The sequence below is a fragment of the Gracilinanus agilis genome, chromosome 6 (genome assembly GCF_016433145.1).
Source record: "Gracilinanus agilis isolate LMUSP501 chromosome 6, AgileGrace, whole genome shotgun sequence".
NCBI lineage: Eukaryota > Metazoa > Chordata > Mammalia > Didelphimorphia > Didelphidae > Gracilinanus > Gracilinanus agilis.
The window spans coordinates 245,545,208-245,564,868 of NC_058135.1; the positions used below are offsets into that span (position 1 = coordinate 245,545,208).

At 35.3% G+C, this 19,661-nt stretch overlaps 1 protein-coding gene across 1 annotated transcript in view; it reads left to right on the top strand.

Annotated features, from left to right (window-relative positions):
• Nucleotides 1-19,661, top strand: part of NELL1 (neural EGFL like 1) — an 883,145-nt gene that overhangs the window by 427,546 nt on the left and 435,938 nt on the right. Inside the window, exon 13 of the mRNA XM_044681836.1 lies at nucleotides 3,238-3,363. Coding sequence (XP_044537771.1) covers nucleotides 3,238-3,363 — 126 coding nt within the window. The remainder of the gene's footprint in view (nucleotides 1-3,237; nucleotides 3,364-19,661) is intronic.

Genomic DNA, 19,661 nt, shown 5'->3' on the forward strand with positions numbered 1-19,661 from the left:
TCCAGGAATAAGGAGGGGCTAGTATCTCAGTACTGTGTCCTAGTCAGATCACATAGGATGTACTGCTTTTAGTTGTAGCTGCCACAATTTAAGTAGGATGTTGATAATCTGAAGACTATCCAGAGAAAGACAATGAAAACAATAAAAGGCCACCAGCCCAGATCTTATAGGGGCTGGTTATTTAGGCTGAACAAAAGAAGATACAAGGTTAGAATACATTAGCTTTCATCAAGCCTGTGAAAAGCTTTTATGTAGAAAATGGATTAGTTTTGTCCTGTTTTGCTCCAGCAGGCAGAATCAGGATGAACCATGGTAGTAAGAAAGATATAAATTAAGGCTTATTGTCTGTGAAAGTTTCATAATAATTAGAAAGTAGAATAGACTAACTTTAGATGGAATAATTGATTGAACCAGTAAGTAACTATTTCTTGGACTGGTTTTTGAAGGAGTTTCTTGCAGGTATAGATAGGAGGCTAAATGCCTACTGATGCCCTTTCAACTATGAAATTCAGTATTCAGATCATCACAAAGTTTTTGCATTCTTGTGGTCCAAAGACTTGACACAAAGAAGGTGCTCTAGCAGTTATAGGTGGGCTGACTAGAAGAAAGAAGGCATTATATTCCTGAGGAATAGATCTTGAAATGTAGCAGTATACGTAAAATTTGAAAGTTGAAGTTTTGTAAAATGTTTAAAATAATTCCAAGGTGAATTTTATATAATTCATTTGTACTTAGTGGTTCACATGCAGTTTCCTCCATTAGAGTGTGAGCTTCTTGAGATCAGGGTCCATTCTTAGTTTTCCATTGTATCCCCAGTGTTTAGCACAGGGAATAGCACATAGAAGGGGCTTCATAAATACTTATGTACTATGAGACCCCATGGCTACTTGTTTGATGCCTCTGATAGAGGGCAGAGAAAGCCCAGGTATTTATGACTTCAAGTCTGCCATTTGATCTGTCATGTTGTGCCTAAAGTCTTTGATGATCACATCAAAGTTGATCTGACCAGGGAAGAGTTTCATGATACTAGCATGGGATAATGGAAATATTAGAGTGATGATAGTGGACTTCAGTCAGAGTCCTTTCCATTCTGTTTAGAGTAAAATAACTAAGTCACTTTGACTCTCTTATTTGGACCCTGTGATATTACCTTTCATTTTGCAATGTATATATCTCGTAGGCACAAATTTTACATGTTATTTCTCATATTATTATTTTGGTCCCTTGAGAGAGGGAATGTGTTTCCATATTTCTTTTTGTCCTCAGTGTTTAGTACATTGCTTGGTACATAGTAAGAACTTAATGAATTTTGACTGGGTTATTGATATTTGCACAGCCTATTCTCATATGGTTGTTGTAAGAAAAAGTCTTAAAATGCAATATAATTACAATGCCTTGCTTTTAAAAAAAGAGAGCCAACATATTGTACTGAAAACAGTGATAGACTTGAAGATACGTATGCTCTAATCTTACCTTGGACTCATCATTATATGAAATCAGCTAACTTCACCAAGACTCAATTTTTTCATCTGTCAGATGAATATAATAAAATATTTAGTATCAAACTCTGAGGGTTTGTTTTATGGGCTTCTAAGTGGTTATGTATACATAGGGCTTTGTAAAATTTAAGACACGATATGTCACTTATCAAAATTATAATTTTTTTTTCATTTCATGACATATCAAAGCCAAATAAGCCAGGGATAAATTTCTCCTTAACTTGAAGGGTCTATAGACAATAAGCTCATTCTACTGACATAATGGGTGGAGGGGTTCACCACCATAAAGTGAATCATTAGGCTATAAATTTCATTTATCTTCAGTGACCCATGAAACTAGGTAAATATTTGTAGTCATTTACGAATTTCCTTTAGAAGCAAAAAGTTTATATTGGTGTTCAGCTCTTAGCTGAGGCTCCACGGATATTTTTTTCTCTTTACAAGAGATTACCAAGATATAATTTCTACCTTGTGTTTGAAAGAATGATTTTGCACTTTATTATTGGGCAGCAAGTATAGTTGTTCAAAGACCATTGTCAGCATGACCCTGTGATTGGCCTATTCTTTCAAGAAAGAGGTCAGAACAAATTGTTTGGGTGTCACATAAACACAATCAGGTTTCTGGAAACTTATCTCTTTATGTGTTTCCCTTTGGTGACCTTTGGGGAAGGGAACTGATGTAATTGCTTTTGGACCTCCTCTTTTACTTCCATTTCTTTTTCTAATCTGTTTTCCAATTTATTTTTTCTTACCTCTTTTTTACCTCTGCAAAGATTTTTTAAAATTACAAAATTAAAAAGAAACACACCCTACCTTTTTTTAGAGAAATAAAGAAAAGAGTTTCTCAAGTATTATCCTATTGCTTTAATGTTCAGCAACCAAGAGCAAAGATTTCAGGGTGTCCTGATGATGATCTTTAGAGGTATAAAGCTAATCAATCAATTGATTTCATCCCTCTTTTGTAAAGCATAGGTTTTTCAAATTGACTACTAGAGTAGATATAAACTAATTTTCAGCAGTGTATTCCTTATCTGACTGCACCCAGAATATCTTTCAACTTACTCCCATTTGCTAGTTAATTCAGTTCTCATCACGAAAGTCAGAGAGGGGAACATAAATGGTTCTCCCCACCCCCACTAAGAATAAGAACATCCCATCGTAATGTCCCCCAGGATGTGTCATAGCATTGCTGAATGACTGTACAGTAATTTGCATCATGTCTGTGGGCATGCTTGCTACAGCTGCTATATAAGCAATCTGTTGTGGGCAAAATGAGCCCCTCTGTGACAGCATTTTGCAGCATATAGAGTAAAGCATGTCTTAGTACAGTTGTCTCTATTCCCTTGATCTTTCTAAGCAAAACAGCGCTATGGAAGGTGGACATGTGATAAATATTAATTAGCACATATCAGCACCATGGACACAACCCTCCTTCCTTTGGGTTTTTAAAGAGTTCTCCATCCAAAGGGACAGAAAAATGCAGAGGCAAGACTCTGCCTCTCTACTTCTTAAGTTGTTAGCAGTTATGTCTTGACTTATACTTTTATAAAAATACTTTTTCTGCTTGAGAAGCAAACTCATGCATGAGCTGAATATTGACTTCAGCTTTTGCTCTTAGTATATCTCATCCATTGTTTTAAAGGGTCTTTGTCTTCTGTTTCATTCCAACATTATTATGCTCTTTGACTAAGGCATTGGGGCGCTCCACTGATCTCTTTCTGGTTCTTTTCTCCTTCAGATATCGATGAGTGTGCTGCTAAGATGCATTATTGCCATGCTAACACAGTATGTGTTAACCTGCCTGGATCATATCGTTGTGACTGTGTTCCAGGATATATTCGTGTGGATGATTTCTCATGTACAGGTAAGTATTAAGCAAAAATGAAACAGTGCTGTGGTGTGGTTGTTATGTTTAGTCAATTCTCGATCTACACTTATCACAAAATCCCCACTTAAATGTATTATCTGCTTTGATTTACTCTATCATACTCTCTTGGATTACAAATTCCCCTATTTACATGAATACTTCCCTTCCTGAATTTATTCCTCCTCTTTGCAATTTACATGCAAAATAAGTCAATGTTTACTCCTTAATATTCTGATTTTTTGTGGTAGTTAGTGTTGTTTTTCAATAGTCACCACAGTTGCCTAACCACAGATGAGCCCAGAGGTTTATGATATTACTTTGTTTTGTTGTCATAGACAGACAAATTTTAGTTGACTTTTCTTTTATAATGATTCACTTTTTTTAAAATGTGAAATAATAGGAAATAAAAACTTTGTTATGTTGGAAGGCAGAGAACAACAAAGAGGTTAAATAAGAGGATCAGGAAACATGGTCCATTTTTTCTTGGCATTTCTTCCTTTTCCATCTCCCTCATTTCTCCCATAAGCTGACAATATTGACTTCAGATCAGAGTGAGGTTATTTGTGATCTATGGTACCTTTTATTTGAAGGTGCTTTTTCTGTTTAACCTTATGAGAAGAGCCATGATCAGGGATTTGGGATAGCAGAAGTAGTATCTTTTCCATAGACCAGAGAAATTCTAGTCAACTTAACAAGCAGTTATTAAGTGATTTTGATGTTCCAGTAGTGTGCTAATCTCAGACTCCAACTGTGAAATTTTTTTTTCCATTCGTTGTATCCCAGTCACTTAGCACAGTGAGTGGGATATGGTTCCAATTTAACAAATGCTTATGTACTGACTGGAACTTGAAGCAAATCAGAAACACAAACTTTTAATCATTTTTCACTCATTTCTTTGGTTCATGTCCCTTTTCATTGAAATAACATTATTAGCATAACAATACTGGCATCTTTACATAAAAATTCTATTATAATTCTCATATCAAAGATTTTATTTTACTCTGAATTATAATTTAAAGAATATATGGAATTTCTAAAGCAGTGGTTCCCACATTTTTTTAGCCTACTGCTCCCTTTCCAGAAAAAAAATATTACTTAGTCACCTGGAAATTATTTTTTTTTAATTTTAATAGCAATTAATAGGAAAGATAAATGCACTTGTGGCCATCACTGCTTCCCTGGATTGCTGCAGAACCCACCAGGGGGCGGTAGTGCCCACTGTTAAAGGAAGAATTTCCTTTACTAGGAAAGATGCCTGGTGATTTTGCAACTGATTGTTGTCTAATTAGATTGAATCACTTTAGCAAATTAATGAGGGTGAGGGGTTGAGTATGAATCCCTACAATTAATTAAAGTTTCTGAAGGTTATAGTAAATGTGTTTACAAATATTCATAAGATTTCTTCCTTTCTTTCTCTTTTATAATTAGTATGTTTGGGAAGTAGAATGTAGGGTTTATATGAGTGAATATAACCATCTCTTGGATTTAGGCATTTGGGGAGTGGTAGTGTCTTTGGTTTCCTATAACATATTTGGATAAATATCTAAACAGAAGGTGATTACATAGGTCAGATTATCTTGTTCTAACCTGTAAATGTTGACTCAATACTGTAATATCCCAGTAAAATATGAAGCTTGAGTCCCTGCTCAAGGTCAGACTGAAAATAAGATGTTTCATCATTCTTATCATCAAGAAGTCAGTGAGGGCAGGGGATTCTTGAAAACCCAGAATGCTTCTAGAGGTTCAAAGTAAGTACCGATACCTCTAGGATTTAAAGAAAAATAGGAGCTCTTAGAGCCTGGAAAGTCTCTGGTTCCTTGGAGATTTTATAGACTTATGATTACAATTAGATAATATAGATACAGTTTTTAGAGTTCATCTAGTCCAAGCCTTTTTCCAGATAAGCATCCTGAGACAAAAACAGGTGAAATGATGCGTCATATATATCAGAGAAAAAATTTGAACCTGGGTCTTCTGATTATAATTTTTTTTGCTCTCCATACTGAGCTTGAAATTTATCTTTGTGAAAAGAATCCCCATCCCTTCCCCAAACCACTCCTAATAGACATGTGCCTTCATATCACCAACCAGGACTAATGTGAGACAGGATATTATGAAATAGACCTATGGCAGTTTGAGTTGAATTTGCCCTGATGAAACTGAGCTGTTTTGTGCTCAGAGCTTCTGAAAACCTCTTAGAACCTCCTTTTGAGATGTTACCTGAGGGTGATGGATCATGTTTTTAACCAAGTGATTGTTTCTTGAGCATTCAAGCATCAAATAGTCCTGTGTGCCAAAGGTGGAAACCTCTCTTGGGACAGCCTTTATCCTCTTGTATGCCCTTATGTTCAACAGGTCACTATTTATATGTTTTACTTCTGTATCATGTTCTTAAAAAGTTCTCTAAACTCTGAACAAAATGGGCTATTGCCACCACCCAGTGGACTTTCTATCCAAATACTTCAATAATGATCTTCTCTCTGTTCCAGTTTGGATGAAGAAGTCTTTGTTTCATGGCATGACAAAGTCATTTTGGATGTAGGAGTCCCTTCTATCAATTTAATGATTTTATTTTATTTTTTCAGGTAAAAAATTAAAAATTAGGAAAGGAAGTATAATAGGATCCCTCTGTCAGCAGCATTCATTCCAAGACCTAGAATGGATGACTGAAAACTTGGATGTATGCAACACCTACTTACCTCATATATATGTCTTCTCTCTTCCTGTTCCTGTCTCTTGGCTTGGTACTTTGTAACCTGCCAACAACAACAGTAACAACAAATAAAACCCCTAAAAATGAAAGGGAAAAAAGTGAATGTGAAAGCAAAAGAGACCACAGCAGAGGGCAGTCTGCCACCAGTGGACCTCCAGTACTTGGAGGATGACCTGCTATCAGGGTAACTGAAACCATAGGCAGACCTCTCTAGCTTTCTGGTTGTTCACGGATAACTGAAATTGTGGAAAGCAAAACCATGGATAAGGGGACCCTAATGTATATTGCTGTAACACATTTATGAAGAGTTCTTTTTTTTCTGCAAATTTTCATTAAGCAAAATTGTCTCCCAGGCAGGCAATACCCTTGGCTTGGACCTCTGCTCCTGGCAGGTCCTAGCAGTGCCACTTCAGAGGCAGAATCAGCATTGTGTTATGTAGCTCCATACCAGTGGTCCTCTGAAGCCACTTAGACTATTGTCAAAGAGCCCTGGAGGGTGCAGGACACCATGGAATCCCTCAAGAGCAGGGAGGGATTTGCAGAAGTGTCTGTTAAACCTTAAGGGAGAACTGGCTATATTCTTAATGTCAGATTGAGACGTAATTTGAAATCACTTAAGATTTGGAATTAGGATATTGAAGCATCTCTAGAGAATTCCTAGAAATACTCATAAAAGAGTGGCCGGGAGTCTTTCCTTCTAATCCACTCATATTCTACTCTGTCATAAAGCTGATTTTGGAAGGTGATTTAGTAGTTAAAAAGGAAAAGGGGTCTCTAAGTAAGGCTCTGGTTCTTTCTGTATCAAAGAGTGCTCCTGATGCCTTCTTCCTTTCAACATTTTGTGATGCATGAATTTTTGTAAGTTCAAATAATGAACTAAAATTGTAGTTATTTAAGTTCATGGCATCATTGGTATGGCTGATTCAAGAGGAGACAGTAGAAATGACCAGTGATCATGCCAATATGTCGATAAGGAACAGGGTTGGAAACTCGTTGCCATAAAGTTTAATACAAGAAAAAAGGATACTTTGGTTGAGTGTCCTTAAAGTTTCCCCCTTTCATTCTAAACTTTATTTTTTCTTTGCCAGTCTTAAAACAGATACTCCTTCATACATATTTCCTATTTCTACCTCAGTCCCTTTGAATTTTTTTGTTCTAATAAATCCTAGCTTCTGACTAATTTTGGTCTTTGGTTTATACTCATTTGGTTTCAGTTTTAGATGATATAGTCTACCCTAGGAAATGATAAACCCTTACCTCCATCCCAGTGATTCCTTTTTCATCAGCATGTCTATCCCAATATCCCCTGACTCTAACAAAAGGATTTGATATAATTATCTGGTGCCTTCTAAAGACTGCCTGAGGAAGGTGACCTGAACTGGTGGGCCATGAGGCTTAACATTCAAATGATGTGAAAGGTACCAACTGCTCTATTGGCCAATTCTTTAGAAAGTCTTTATATAGAAGATATATGACAATAATTCTGAATTATTCAGCAACATGTTATAGAAAATTCAAAGGGAAATTTGCTAAGATATTCCCTACTAACTTGGCATTTATTATATTTGGAGACTTCATTATGGAGGAAGATAGAAGGAAGGAAAGAAAACATCTCAGAGAATAGTGTTCAAGATCAAAGACCAAACCAAGGTTAATAGACTAAAAGACATCAGTCCTGGCCATCCGAACACCTTCACACCGGTGCATCTTTCCAGAAACCAGCAAATATTACAATAAACTTCAATTACATTGTAAATCCTACTGTTCTTTATTTAAGGTCACCCTCTTCACTATTTATCTTGTGTTCCATTGGTCTTTGTACAAAGGGATCTTGTCAATCCCTAACTATGTAATAAAAATCCTTTGCTATCATTGCTATTTGTTGATAGGCTGAAAGAATGGATTATTTAGGTTAACCTTGATTTACTATAACCAGCCGATTGGCAGAGATATTGTCCTGAAGAGAGAACATGGGAGCCAGTATATGATTGGGTACTGTCAGGGGGTTTTTATTAAGAGAATTCAACCAAGTCAGAGGCAGACATGAAAACCAAGGGAGATTCTCTAGGGATGGTATATGAGCTGAAGAACCTCGCCAGCATGGCTGAGGCTGTAGGATTCACTTTGTTTTCATAGCGATTTTTTAGAACAGAACAAAAGGGAAGAATGGATATGATACACTGCTTTAAGACACTAAGGCTTCTAGGGGTGGCACAATGTGTCAGACAATCAGTAATTTCATTGACACTCCTAGACCTATTCCTCTCATATCTGAAGGGACCTCCCTGGTTTGAAATCCCCATATTGGTGCCTTTGTCCACCCCACTGCCCCCATACACATTTTATCTCACTCTCTTGGATTTGGTATTCTGGGAAACTGTATTTCTGACCCAGTGATGCCTTTGCTTGCATCCAGATGCAGACCTCAATTTTCCATTCCCATGAGATAATCACTCTCTAAACTCAGAGATGGGAGTTTCTGAGCCCTGACTTCTGCCCATTCCAGCAACAGTTTCATATAAGATTATACCAAAAATAAAAGGTTCTATGATGAAATTAATCAGTTAATAAGCATATATTAAGTAGCTACTAAATGTGAGCCCCTATAGTTATTTTTTAGTCATGTCTGATTCTTCATAACCCCATCTTGGATTTTTGTGGCAGAGATATTGGAGTAGTTTGCTATTTCTTTTTCCAGTTCATTTGACAAATGAGGAAACTGAGACAAACAGGGTTAAGTGAGTTGCCCAGGGTCACACATTGACTAAGTATCTGAGGTCATATTTGAACTCAGGAAGATGAGTCTTTCTGACATCAGGCCAGGTACTCTGCCTACTGTGCCACCTAGCTGTCCTTATAATAACATATATGAGCCATGGTGGTGGGTGCTAGTCATACAGAGACAAAAATATGAAACAATTTTTGGTCCTAAGGAATTACTGCCTTTTGCCTATTTTTGTACAGTCAGTGCTTGTCACAAAACCGGGTTTGTAGTAGGTACCTAATTAATGTTGATTGATTGGTTAAGTTCTTTCAAGAGAGACAACATGTAACATCAATCTATTAATCCCTAAGCAATTTATTGATTGGTTATGGTGTGTGAGGTGCTGTGATAAACATTGAAGATAAAAGAAAAATTGAATTAAAAGTCCCTATCTTCAAAGAGCTTACATTGTACTGGAGGATACAGCATGCACATAAATAAGAACATATAAGATAACACCCAATGTCGATGGACTTATTGAGGAAAAACACTAGCAGCTGGTGGTGGGAAGAGGAGGGCAGGAAGGAGATGCTAGGAATGATCTCATGCAAAATGGCACTTGAAAGAATTATAGTTGTACATTTATATAGAGAAGCAAATAAAGAAAAAATACCACTTAATTAAAAGAATTAATATTAAAAAGAAAAGAAAAGAAAAACAGGCAAATAGAGAGGTCTTTAACAATACAAGGAATCAAAAATGCCCTTGTATAAAAGGGGCTATTTAAAGCACACTTTATAAGAAGTGAGGGATTTTATGAAGTGGAGATGAGAAATGAAAGCATTTTGAGCACAGGTATGACCTGTGTAGAGGTACAAAGAAAGGAAATGGGAGGAGTGCCGTGTGTGGAACAAAAAGAAGATCAGTTACAAGGTATCTTGATGACCTGGCACCTGAAATTTGTGGGACCCAATTTTTATAGGCAATATTAACTTTTTAGAAGTCAAAGAACACTTTCCCCTCCATTGTATGAATTGGAGGAAAAACTGAAAAATCAACATAAGTTTGGTGAAGAGTTAATGTTGTTAGAGTTGTGAAGGCAAAAGCTTGCCCTGATACAATTTCTCTGAAACAATCTAAATTACGTGCCAATAATATTTTCAATTTCCCCAATATATAATCATTCATAAAGGCTTAGAAGAATTTATAGTAAAAAAAGTAGTCATCTGGATAGTCAAGTTTTGAAAAAGTGGCAAACACTTCCAAAACACACTTTCTAACTCCTAATTCAATAGATCTTCCTCCTGCTAGAAGGACTCAGTAATTTTCAGAGTGAAGGAGGGTTGAGGGAAAAAGATAGCAGAATCTCTTCCCCTGTCCCCCACCCATGAAAGCTTAACCTAGTTCAGAGGGAAATCGAATATTCTTTCTCTGGAAGAAAGAAAGTTCCAACAGAAGAGAGTTCAACAGAAAGAATAATTATCTAGAAACAGCACCCAGTAAGAGAGCCACTGGCCTTAGGGCTGTTCAGCAACAATATCTTTTCTTGACTTGACAATGCATCTTAGGAGACTTATAACATCTTTTTGGAATGTTCTCCTTGCCCTTTGAGAGAGGCTAATCTATAGCAATTGACTTGAAGCTGTTCATGGGTACATGTGATTCCTTATTTATCTGTATGTCTAAATCGCTTTCCCCCTTCTAGATCTTCCATGAACTTTGAAGCAGGAGGGTGTCTCAGAGATTTAGTTTTTTAGGGGACTATTTTTTTCCCTTTGAATAGAACTTTGCTCTTAGGTTTTTTTAATCTGTCATCTTGGTAAGCTTTTGATTTTCATACATTCCCCTGTTTATCCCAAGTGTTCAACCTTCTAGCAAGAAAGTATCCTTCGGCATTAAAACAGTTTAGAAAGTACAATTTTGATTTACAGCAAAAATAAAAAGCAATACAGCAGATACTTGACAGTAATTGGTGAACATTCATTTTTATGCTAAAAATTTTCCATAAAGGTAAGAAATAACTGGCACAAGTGAACTAACAAAAATTCTGTGTTTATTTCATTGCCTTGCTAAAAGTTTCTTTTAAAAATATATAATATAAATGTATTAACATATTTACATCATATACAAGTATAGCATATTTACATAATACATGAATATTATATATATATATATATTTATATTATATATGTCACACATTATATATGATTTATTATTAATAGGCTAAGAGGAAAATTTGAAGGGAGTATGTTTTTGATGCACTCTAAGGAAACTTGTATCAAAAAATAACAATAGCCTAATAACAGAATCTTAGTGGAAAGGTACTGATTGTATTGAAAAGACATATAGCAGATAGCAATTTAAATTCTCTTGAAGAAGACATGAGATGGTAGGATTTTTAAAAATGTCTTGCAAAGCAAATTGAATTGGGTATTTAGTCAAATAACCTTCGCATAATAAATAGTAATTCTAGAAACATTTATATGGAATTTTATGTTTTAAAAATATTTTCATATCCATCACTTCATGGGTAATGAAAGAGTTTTGCAAACCTTAAGTTGTTAAATGAATGTATATTAGTTATTATTATTATTGTTGATTATGATAACAAAGCAATTTTTGTCCTTATATATGCGGCATAAGCAGGACATATAATATTGTCATTGTTAGAGAATCCTTAATCTGATCATGAATTTTGTGGGGTTTAATAAAAGCTTATCTCATTTGCTTGATTATTTTGAGATCTTCAATTTCATAATTGTCTAGTTGATTTGAATGATCACCTTGTCTATTTTTTTAACTACTTAGATTTTGATGATTATTCCTTTAAAAATAGCTTTAGATATGGAAATGCTGAGTCTCTCATATTCCTACTTTTTCTTTATGTTCCTTCTATAATTTTATTTTTTATTACTTCAATTTAATTTTATTATATTTTTGTATAGTTCTTTAGGAAAATCCCTTGGCAATGTGAGAAGCATCATGCTAAATTTCTAAATTAATTTTGGTTTTGTTATAATTTTTATTCTATGAGTTTGAAAATTGAGTAGCTTTACAATTATTTTCTTTATTTATTTCTAGAAAAATTTCATAGTTTTTAGTTATATATGTCCAGAGTATGTCTTAAGTAATCAATTTATAAATAGTTTATGCCTTCTCTAGTTATTTTGAATGGGGTTTCTGTACCTTCTCCTGACTAGTGAGTTGCATTAGTAAAAAAATAAGGTGAATATTTTCATGGGTTGATTTTGTATCCTTTCTTTTATGAGTTACAACAAATGCAAAGGACATATGACTTAGTTGGATGGATAGCCCATTGTAATGGCACATTAATATGTATGTCTGGGACAGATAACATAAATGGTAAATTAATTCAGTTCAGAAATAAATGGAAGGAACTTCCTCCAGAAACAAAGGACTATTACTTAATGTCAGAATTCTACCTAAATCACAAAATGGCAAGAGATATGGAGCACCACCATCTCCTCAGATTTAAAAATTAATTTCACATTACCACTGTAAAAAAGCAATAAAAAGAACTGTCGTAGATGTAACCAGATTGCAGTACATAACAAAGGAGAAACTTAAAACAAAAGATAAAGAGGGGATATGAGAAAATGGGGACACTAATATGCTGTCCGTGGAATGGTGAGCTGATGCAACCATTTTGGAGAGAAATTTGGAATTATATCGAGAGCTCATAAAACTGTGTATACTCTGTTTCTCAAGGAGTTCAAGAGAAAAAGGAAAAGAATATATTTCAAAATATTTTCAGCAGCTCTCTTTGTTGTGGCAAAGATTTGGAAATCAAGGGCATAGCCATCAATTAGAGAATAGCTAAACAAACATGATTATGATGAAATACTACTGTGACTTAAGAAATGATGAGCGGATAAAATTTTTAAAAAATTAGAAATGGGGGCAGTTGGGTAGCTCAGTGGATTGAGAGTCAGGCCTAGAAGATGGGAGGTCCTAGGTTCAAATCTGGCCTCAGACACTTCCCAGCTGTGTGACCCTGGGCAAGTCACTTGACCCCCATTGACTACCCTTAGCACTCTTCTGCCTTGGAGCCAATACACAGTATTGACACCAAGATGGAAGATAAGGGTTTAAAAAAAGTTAGAAAGAACTACATGAGATCATGAAGAGTGAAACAAATAGAATCAAGATAATTTGCACAGCTACAGATTTACTTTTTAAAGAACAACTTGTGGATGTTTACCTCCTGAGAATGAACTGAAAAATAGAAATCACAAAAGACATAATCTATATATACATATCTGTTTAGCCAATGATGTCTTCTATGGTGTGGAGAGGGGAGGGAAAGGCTGAGTGACCTGGAAATTAATTATATTAATAAAATTGAATTAAAAAGTAAAGAAGTAATAACAATTTAGTAGGAAAGTTTCTTTCTTTCCTTCTTCCCTTCCTTCCTTTCTTTTTTCTTTCTTTCCTTCTTTCCTTCATTACTCTTTTTTCTTTCTTTCCTTCTGTCTTTCTGTCTTTCTGTCTTTCTGTCTTTCTTTCTTTCTTTCTTTCTTTCTTTCTTTCTTTCCTTCTTTCCTTCTTTCCTTCTTTCCTTCTTTCCTTCTTTCCTTCTTTCCTTCTTTCCTTCCTTCCTTCCTTCTTTCCTTCCTTCCTTCCGCTTTCCCTTTCCCTTTCCCTTTCCCTTTCCCTTTCCCTTTCATCTTGGAATGGAGTCAAAATTGTATACTGGCTCCAAGGCAGAAGAGACATAAGGGCTGGGCAATGGGGGTCAAGTGACTTGCCCAGGGTCACACTGCTGGAAGTGTCTGAAGCCAGAATGTAGGACCTCCTGTCTCTAGGTCTGACTCTCAATCCACTGAGCTACCCAGCTGCCCCCAGTCAAATTTCTGATAGAAAAAGTAAATGGACTGGCTACACGGCAAGAAGAAGGATGCTACAGGAACTGCTCCAGCTGTATCCTCATGGTGACTGAAGAAAGTGAGTCAGGACAACAGCATATTGAGCGAGTGTATCCTTTTATGAAAATTTTATGAGGATAGGCAGACATGGATTGGCTTTCATCAGTATCAATGGAAAGTATTTTAAAATTGATGTATTTAGTTCTTTTTATATATTATTTGTCCTGCTTCTTTTCTGAAGCACCAATGCTATCTGTCACACTTAATCCCTAATATAGCTGTTGGAAGAAACAAGTTAATTTACAACCAAGTGTGATATAATGGGCCTTTGATGTTGATGATAATGTTAATAGTAGTGCTTCAATACTTCAAAGATTTATGGTTTCATCAATATGGACAGACCCTTCATTTTAGATTAATACTGATTGCAACCCCACTATAATTTACATGATCTTCAAGGGATACATTGGCAGAAAAATTAATTTATCTGAGATGCTCCTAGTAATAGCTGACATCTATATGGCATGTTACATCCACTCATATTTGATTCTCTTAATGGAATTCTGGGCATTATTCTCATCTTAAGGATGAGGAATTAGAGCTACAGAGATAAGCCAACTAATCAAAGTCATAGAGCTAGGAAGTAGCAGAGCCCAGGTTAAAACCTAGGACCTGAGCCTCCAGTCTCCATGCATTTTCTACTGCATTGTAGTTGCTTCCCAAATCAGAGAAACTTTACTCAGTATTTATTCCAGAGAAAATTTTGGCACATTTTTCTTGCTGCTTATGTCAGAAAATCTGGAAAGATATATTTTGCCCCAGTGATGACGCACATTCATTCTGAGTTGGCACTGTGTTTACTTGGGGCTAAGATATTTAGTGCAGAGGATGTTGAAAGCATCTTGACCAAATTTATGCTTTATGACAAATCAGTATGGTTTAGTGGAGAGCATGCCAGTCCTATCTCTTACTGATATGGATTATGTGCCACTGGACAAGTTTCTTAATCTCTTGGTGACTCAGGTCACCCAAGACTTTAAGTTGCAAGGTAGGGATCAGTCTATACTGGTAAAAGAAGTTTCCTCACTTTGGAGTTATTGCACCAAAGAAATCTCAAGCCTACTCTCCATCCAGGACTTCCACACTCTATTGATTCTTACTGATCATCTACACATACATTGTAGTCCAATCTATATTTGCAAGAAACTAAACTACAGTAGGTATGATGGAATACCAGGAAGATTCATGATGATTGCCCCTAAGGTATTGGAGCAGTGAGACTATTAATCCTACATTATCCTTGGCCCAAATTCATCAAGCAAAGCATGTTAATGCTTCTATAGGCTAGTATTGTTAGAGCTATGAGTTTAGAATCTTAATTAAGCCTTAAAAAATATCATTTTATTAAGGACATTATAGTTTCCTAAGAAATTGCTAGAATGACTCTAGCAGTCCCACTTGGATTAGCTGCATCTAGGTTACCGTCTGCATGGAAGGCTTCCTCTTGCCTCTTTCGATATTTCTCAATTTTTTAAAAAATCCCAACTCCAAGGGCTGATACTGATTCATCCCTATGAGACTGACTTAAAACCTCATTACACAGTACAAGTGTATTTATATTTTTAGAGTTCTTTGTTATGATAAATTATTTCTAGCACTGGTTTAACAACTTCATAATATACCCCACTGTTTTTTTTTCCTTAGCTCATAAAGACCTCCCTTTATTTTAATTTCTCAGTTAAATTTTACTGTTGAAATATCACCCTGCTCACGTTTCTCCCTTGCTAATATAAAGATCCTCTTAGAATTAAAAGATTAGGACTCTACCAGGCTCCAACCTTTAGACAGTGGAGGAAGAGTTGGGAGTGTAAGTTCAGTTGTATATCAGGAATGACTGACTGTCTGTTACCCCATTTGGGGGTTTTCTTGGCAAAGATACTGGAGTGGTTTGCCATTCCCTTCTCCAGATCATATTACAAATAAAGAAAAGGAGGCAAACAGAATAAAATGACTTGCATAGGGTTACATAGCTACCAAGTGGTTGAGGCTAGATTTGAACTCATGAAGATGAGTCTTCCTAATTCCAAGCCCAGTGCTCCTTCCATTGCACCATCTCCCCAAAGATAATTACAGATCTCAAGTTTCCAAACAGAATGAAGGTTTCTGGTGGTGATGAGTTGGAGTGCTGATGCTTTGTGTACTTGTGTGTACATGTGTGTGCATATATTTCTGGCAAGTCCTGGCAGTTTAATTGCTGTAAGCTTTCTAGTATGTGTCTTAGCACTCATTAACTTCGAAAGAGGCTATGGAGTGATTTTCAAGCACAAGTTTAGTCTTGTTATTTCTAAAATAAATGGGTATTTTTTAAGGAATCTCAACTTTTAAAAATTTTTTAATATTTTATTTATTTTAGAAATTTTCCATGATTACATGATTCTTGTTTTTACTTTCCCTTTTACTCCCCTATACCCCCCATATCCAAAATGCATTTTCAGAGGTTTTAACATATGAGATCAATCAGGACTTATTTACATATTATTGATAGTTGCATTCGTGTGGTCATTTAGTGTCACATCCCCAACCATGTCTGCATCAACCCATGTGTTAAAGCAGTTGTTTTTCTTCTGAGTTTCCACTCCTGCAGTTCTTCCTCTGAATGTTGGTAGCATTCTTTTCCATAAATCCCTCATAATTGTCCTGGCTTATTGCATTGCTGCTAGCACAGAAGTCCATTACATTCGATTGGACCACAGTGTATCAGCCTCTGTGTACAATGTTCTCCTGGTTCTGCTCCTTTCACTCTGCATCAGTTCCTGGAGGTCTTTCCAGTTCACATGGAATTCATCCAATTTATTATTCCTTTGAGCACAATAGTATTCCATCACCAGCATATACCAAAATTTGTTCAGCCCTTCCCCAATTGAAGGGCATCCCTTCTATTTCTATTTTTTTGCCACCACAAAATCTGTGGCTATAAATGTTTTTTACAAGTTTGTTTATCTATGATCTCTTTGGGGTACAGAACCAGAAATGCTATGGTTGAATTGAAGGCAGGCAGTCTTTTAGAGCTCTTTAGGCATAGTTCCAAATTGCCATCCAGAATGGTTGGATCATTTCACAACTCCACCAGCAATGCATTAATTTCCCAATTTTGCCACATCCCCTCCAACATTCTACTCTCCCCTTCTATCATTTTAGCCAATTTGCTAGGTGTGAGGTGATACCTCAGAGTTGTTTTGATTTGCTTTTCTCTAATTATTAGAGATTTAGAACACTTTCTCATGTGATTATTGATAGTTTTGATTTCTTTATCTGAAAATTGCCTATTGATGTCTCTTGCCCATTTATCAATTAGGGAATGGCTTGATTTTTATACAATTGATTTAGCTCCTTGTATACTTGAGTAAATAGACCTCTGTCAGAATTTTTTGTTATAAAGATTCTTCCCAGTTTGTTGTTTCCCTTCTGATTTTGGTTGCATTGTTTTTTTTTGTTCAAAACCTTTTTAATTTAATATAATCAAAATGATTTATTTTACATTTTGTAATTTTTTTCTAACTCTTGCTTGGTTTTAAAATTTTCCCTTTCCCATACATCTGACAGAAATACTATTCTATGTTCACATAATTTTCTTTTAGTTTCCTTCTTTATTTTCAAGTCATTCACCCAATCTGAAGTTATCTTGGTGTAGGGTGGGAGATGTTGATCTAAAAATAATCTCTTCCATATTGTTTTCCAATTTTCCCAACAGTTTTTGGCAAATAGTGGATTTTTGTCCCAAAAGTTGGGCTCTTTGGGTTTATCATAGACAGTCTTGCAGACATTCCTTACCACAAGTAATGCTGATGATATACGTGCATTTATTTTGTATCCTGCAACATCGCTAAAGTTGTTGATTATTTCTACTAGCTTTTTAATTGATTCTCTAGAATTTTTCTAAGTAGACCATCATATCATCTGTCAAGAGTGACAGCTTAGTCTTCTTATTGCCTATTTACATACCTTCAATTTCTTTTTCTTCTCTAATTGCTACTGTTAGTGTTTCTAGTACAATGTTAAATAATAGAGGTGATAAATGGGCATCCTTGTTTTACTCCTGGTCTTATTGGGAAGGCTTCTAATTTATCCCCATTGCATATGATGTTTGTTGATGGTTTTAGGTATATACTCTTTATTATTTTTAGGAAAGGTCCTTCTATTCCTATTCTTTTCAGTGTTTTCAATAGGAATGGATGCTGTATTTTGTAAAAGGCTTTTTCAGCATCAATTGAGATAATCATGTTATTTTTGTTTGTTAGACTATTGATATGGTCAATTATGTGGATGGTTTTCCTAATGTTGAACCATCCTTGCATTCCTGGTATAAATCCCACCTGGTCATGGTGGATGATCTTCTTAATTACTTGCTGGAGTCTCTTTGCTAGTATTCTATTTAAGATTTTTGCATCTATGTTCATTAGGGAGATTGGTCTGTAGTTTTCTTTCTCTGTTTTTGATCTACCTGGCTTTGGAATCAGTACCATATTTGTGTCATAAAAGGAATTTGGTAGGACTCCTTCTTTGCTTATCATATCAAATAATTTGTATAGTATTGGGATTAGTTGCTCTTTGAATGTCTGATAGAATTCACTTGTGAATCCATCAGGCCCTGGCAATTTTTTCTTAGGGAGTTCTTTGATGGCTTGTTCAATTTCTTTTTCTGTTATGGGATTATTTAGGTATTCTATTTCTTCTGCTGTTAATCTTATATTTTTGTAAATTTTCATCCATATCTCCTAAATTGATATATATTGCTATATAATTGGGCAAAATAGTTTTAATGATTGTCTTAATTTCCCCTTCATTAGAGGTGGGGTCTCCCTTTTCATCTTTGATACTGTCAATTTGGTTTTCTTGTTTCCTTTTTTTTAGTTAGATTGATCAGTACTTGGTCTATTTTATCTGTTTTTTCAAAGTACCAGCTTCTAGTCTTATTTATTAATTCAATAGTTCTTTTACTTTTGATTTTATTAATTTTTCCCTTGATTTTAGTATTTCTAATTTAGTTTTCATCTGGGGATTTTTAATTTGCTCTCTTTCTAATTTTTTGAGTTGCATGCCCAATTCATTGATCTCTGCCCTCCTTAATTTGTTTATATATGCATTCAAGGATATAAATTTCCCCCTTAGTACTACCTTGGCTGCATCCCACAGAGTTTGGTAGGGTGTCTCATCATTGTCATTCTCTTCAATGAAATTGTTGATTGTTTCTATGATTCCTTCTTTGACAAATTGGTTTTGGAGAATCATATTATTTAATTTCCAATTAGTTTTTGATTTTCCTGTCCAAGTGCCCTTACTAATTATTATTTTTATTGCATTATGATCTGAGAAAGTTACATTTATTATTTCTGCTCTTTTGCATTTGTTTGCAATGATTCTATGCCCTATAACATGGTCAACCTTTGTGAATGTGCCATGTGAAGCTAAAAAGAAGGTGTATTCCTTTTTGTCCCTATTTATTTTTCTCCACATATCAATTAAATCTAATTTTTCTAGGACTTTGTTCACCTCTCTTACCTCTTTCTTATTTATTTTTTGGTTTGATTTATCTAGATCTGAAAGAGGAATATTTAGATCTCCCATTATTATGGTTTTACTATCTATTTCCTTCTTGAGTTCTGCCAGTTTCTCCTTTATGAATTTGGGTGCTATGCCACTTGGTGCATACATATTGAGCAGTGTTATTTCCTCATTGTTTATACTGCCTTTAATCAGGATGTAATGACCTTCCCTGTCTTTTTTAATCATATCTATTTTTACTTTGGCTTTGTCAGAAATCATAATAGCCACTCCTGCCTTCTTTTTCTCATTTGATGCCCAAAAGATTTTGCTCAAGCCCTGAACCTTAAACTTGTGTATGTCTACCCGCCTCGTATGGGTTTCTTGTAGACAACATATGGTAGGATTTTGGTTTCTAATCCACTCTGCTATTTGCTTCCGTTTTATGAGC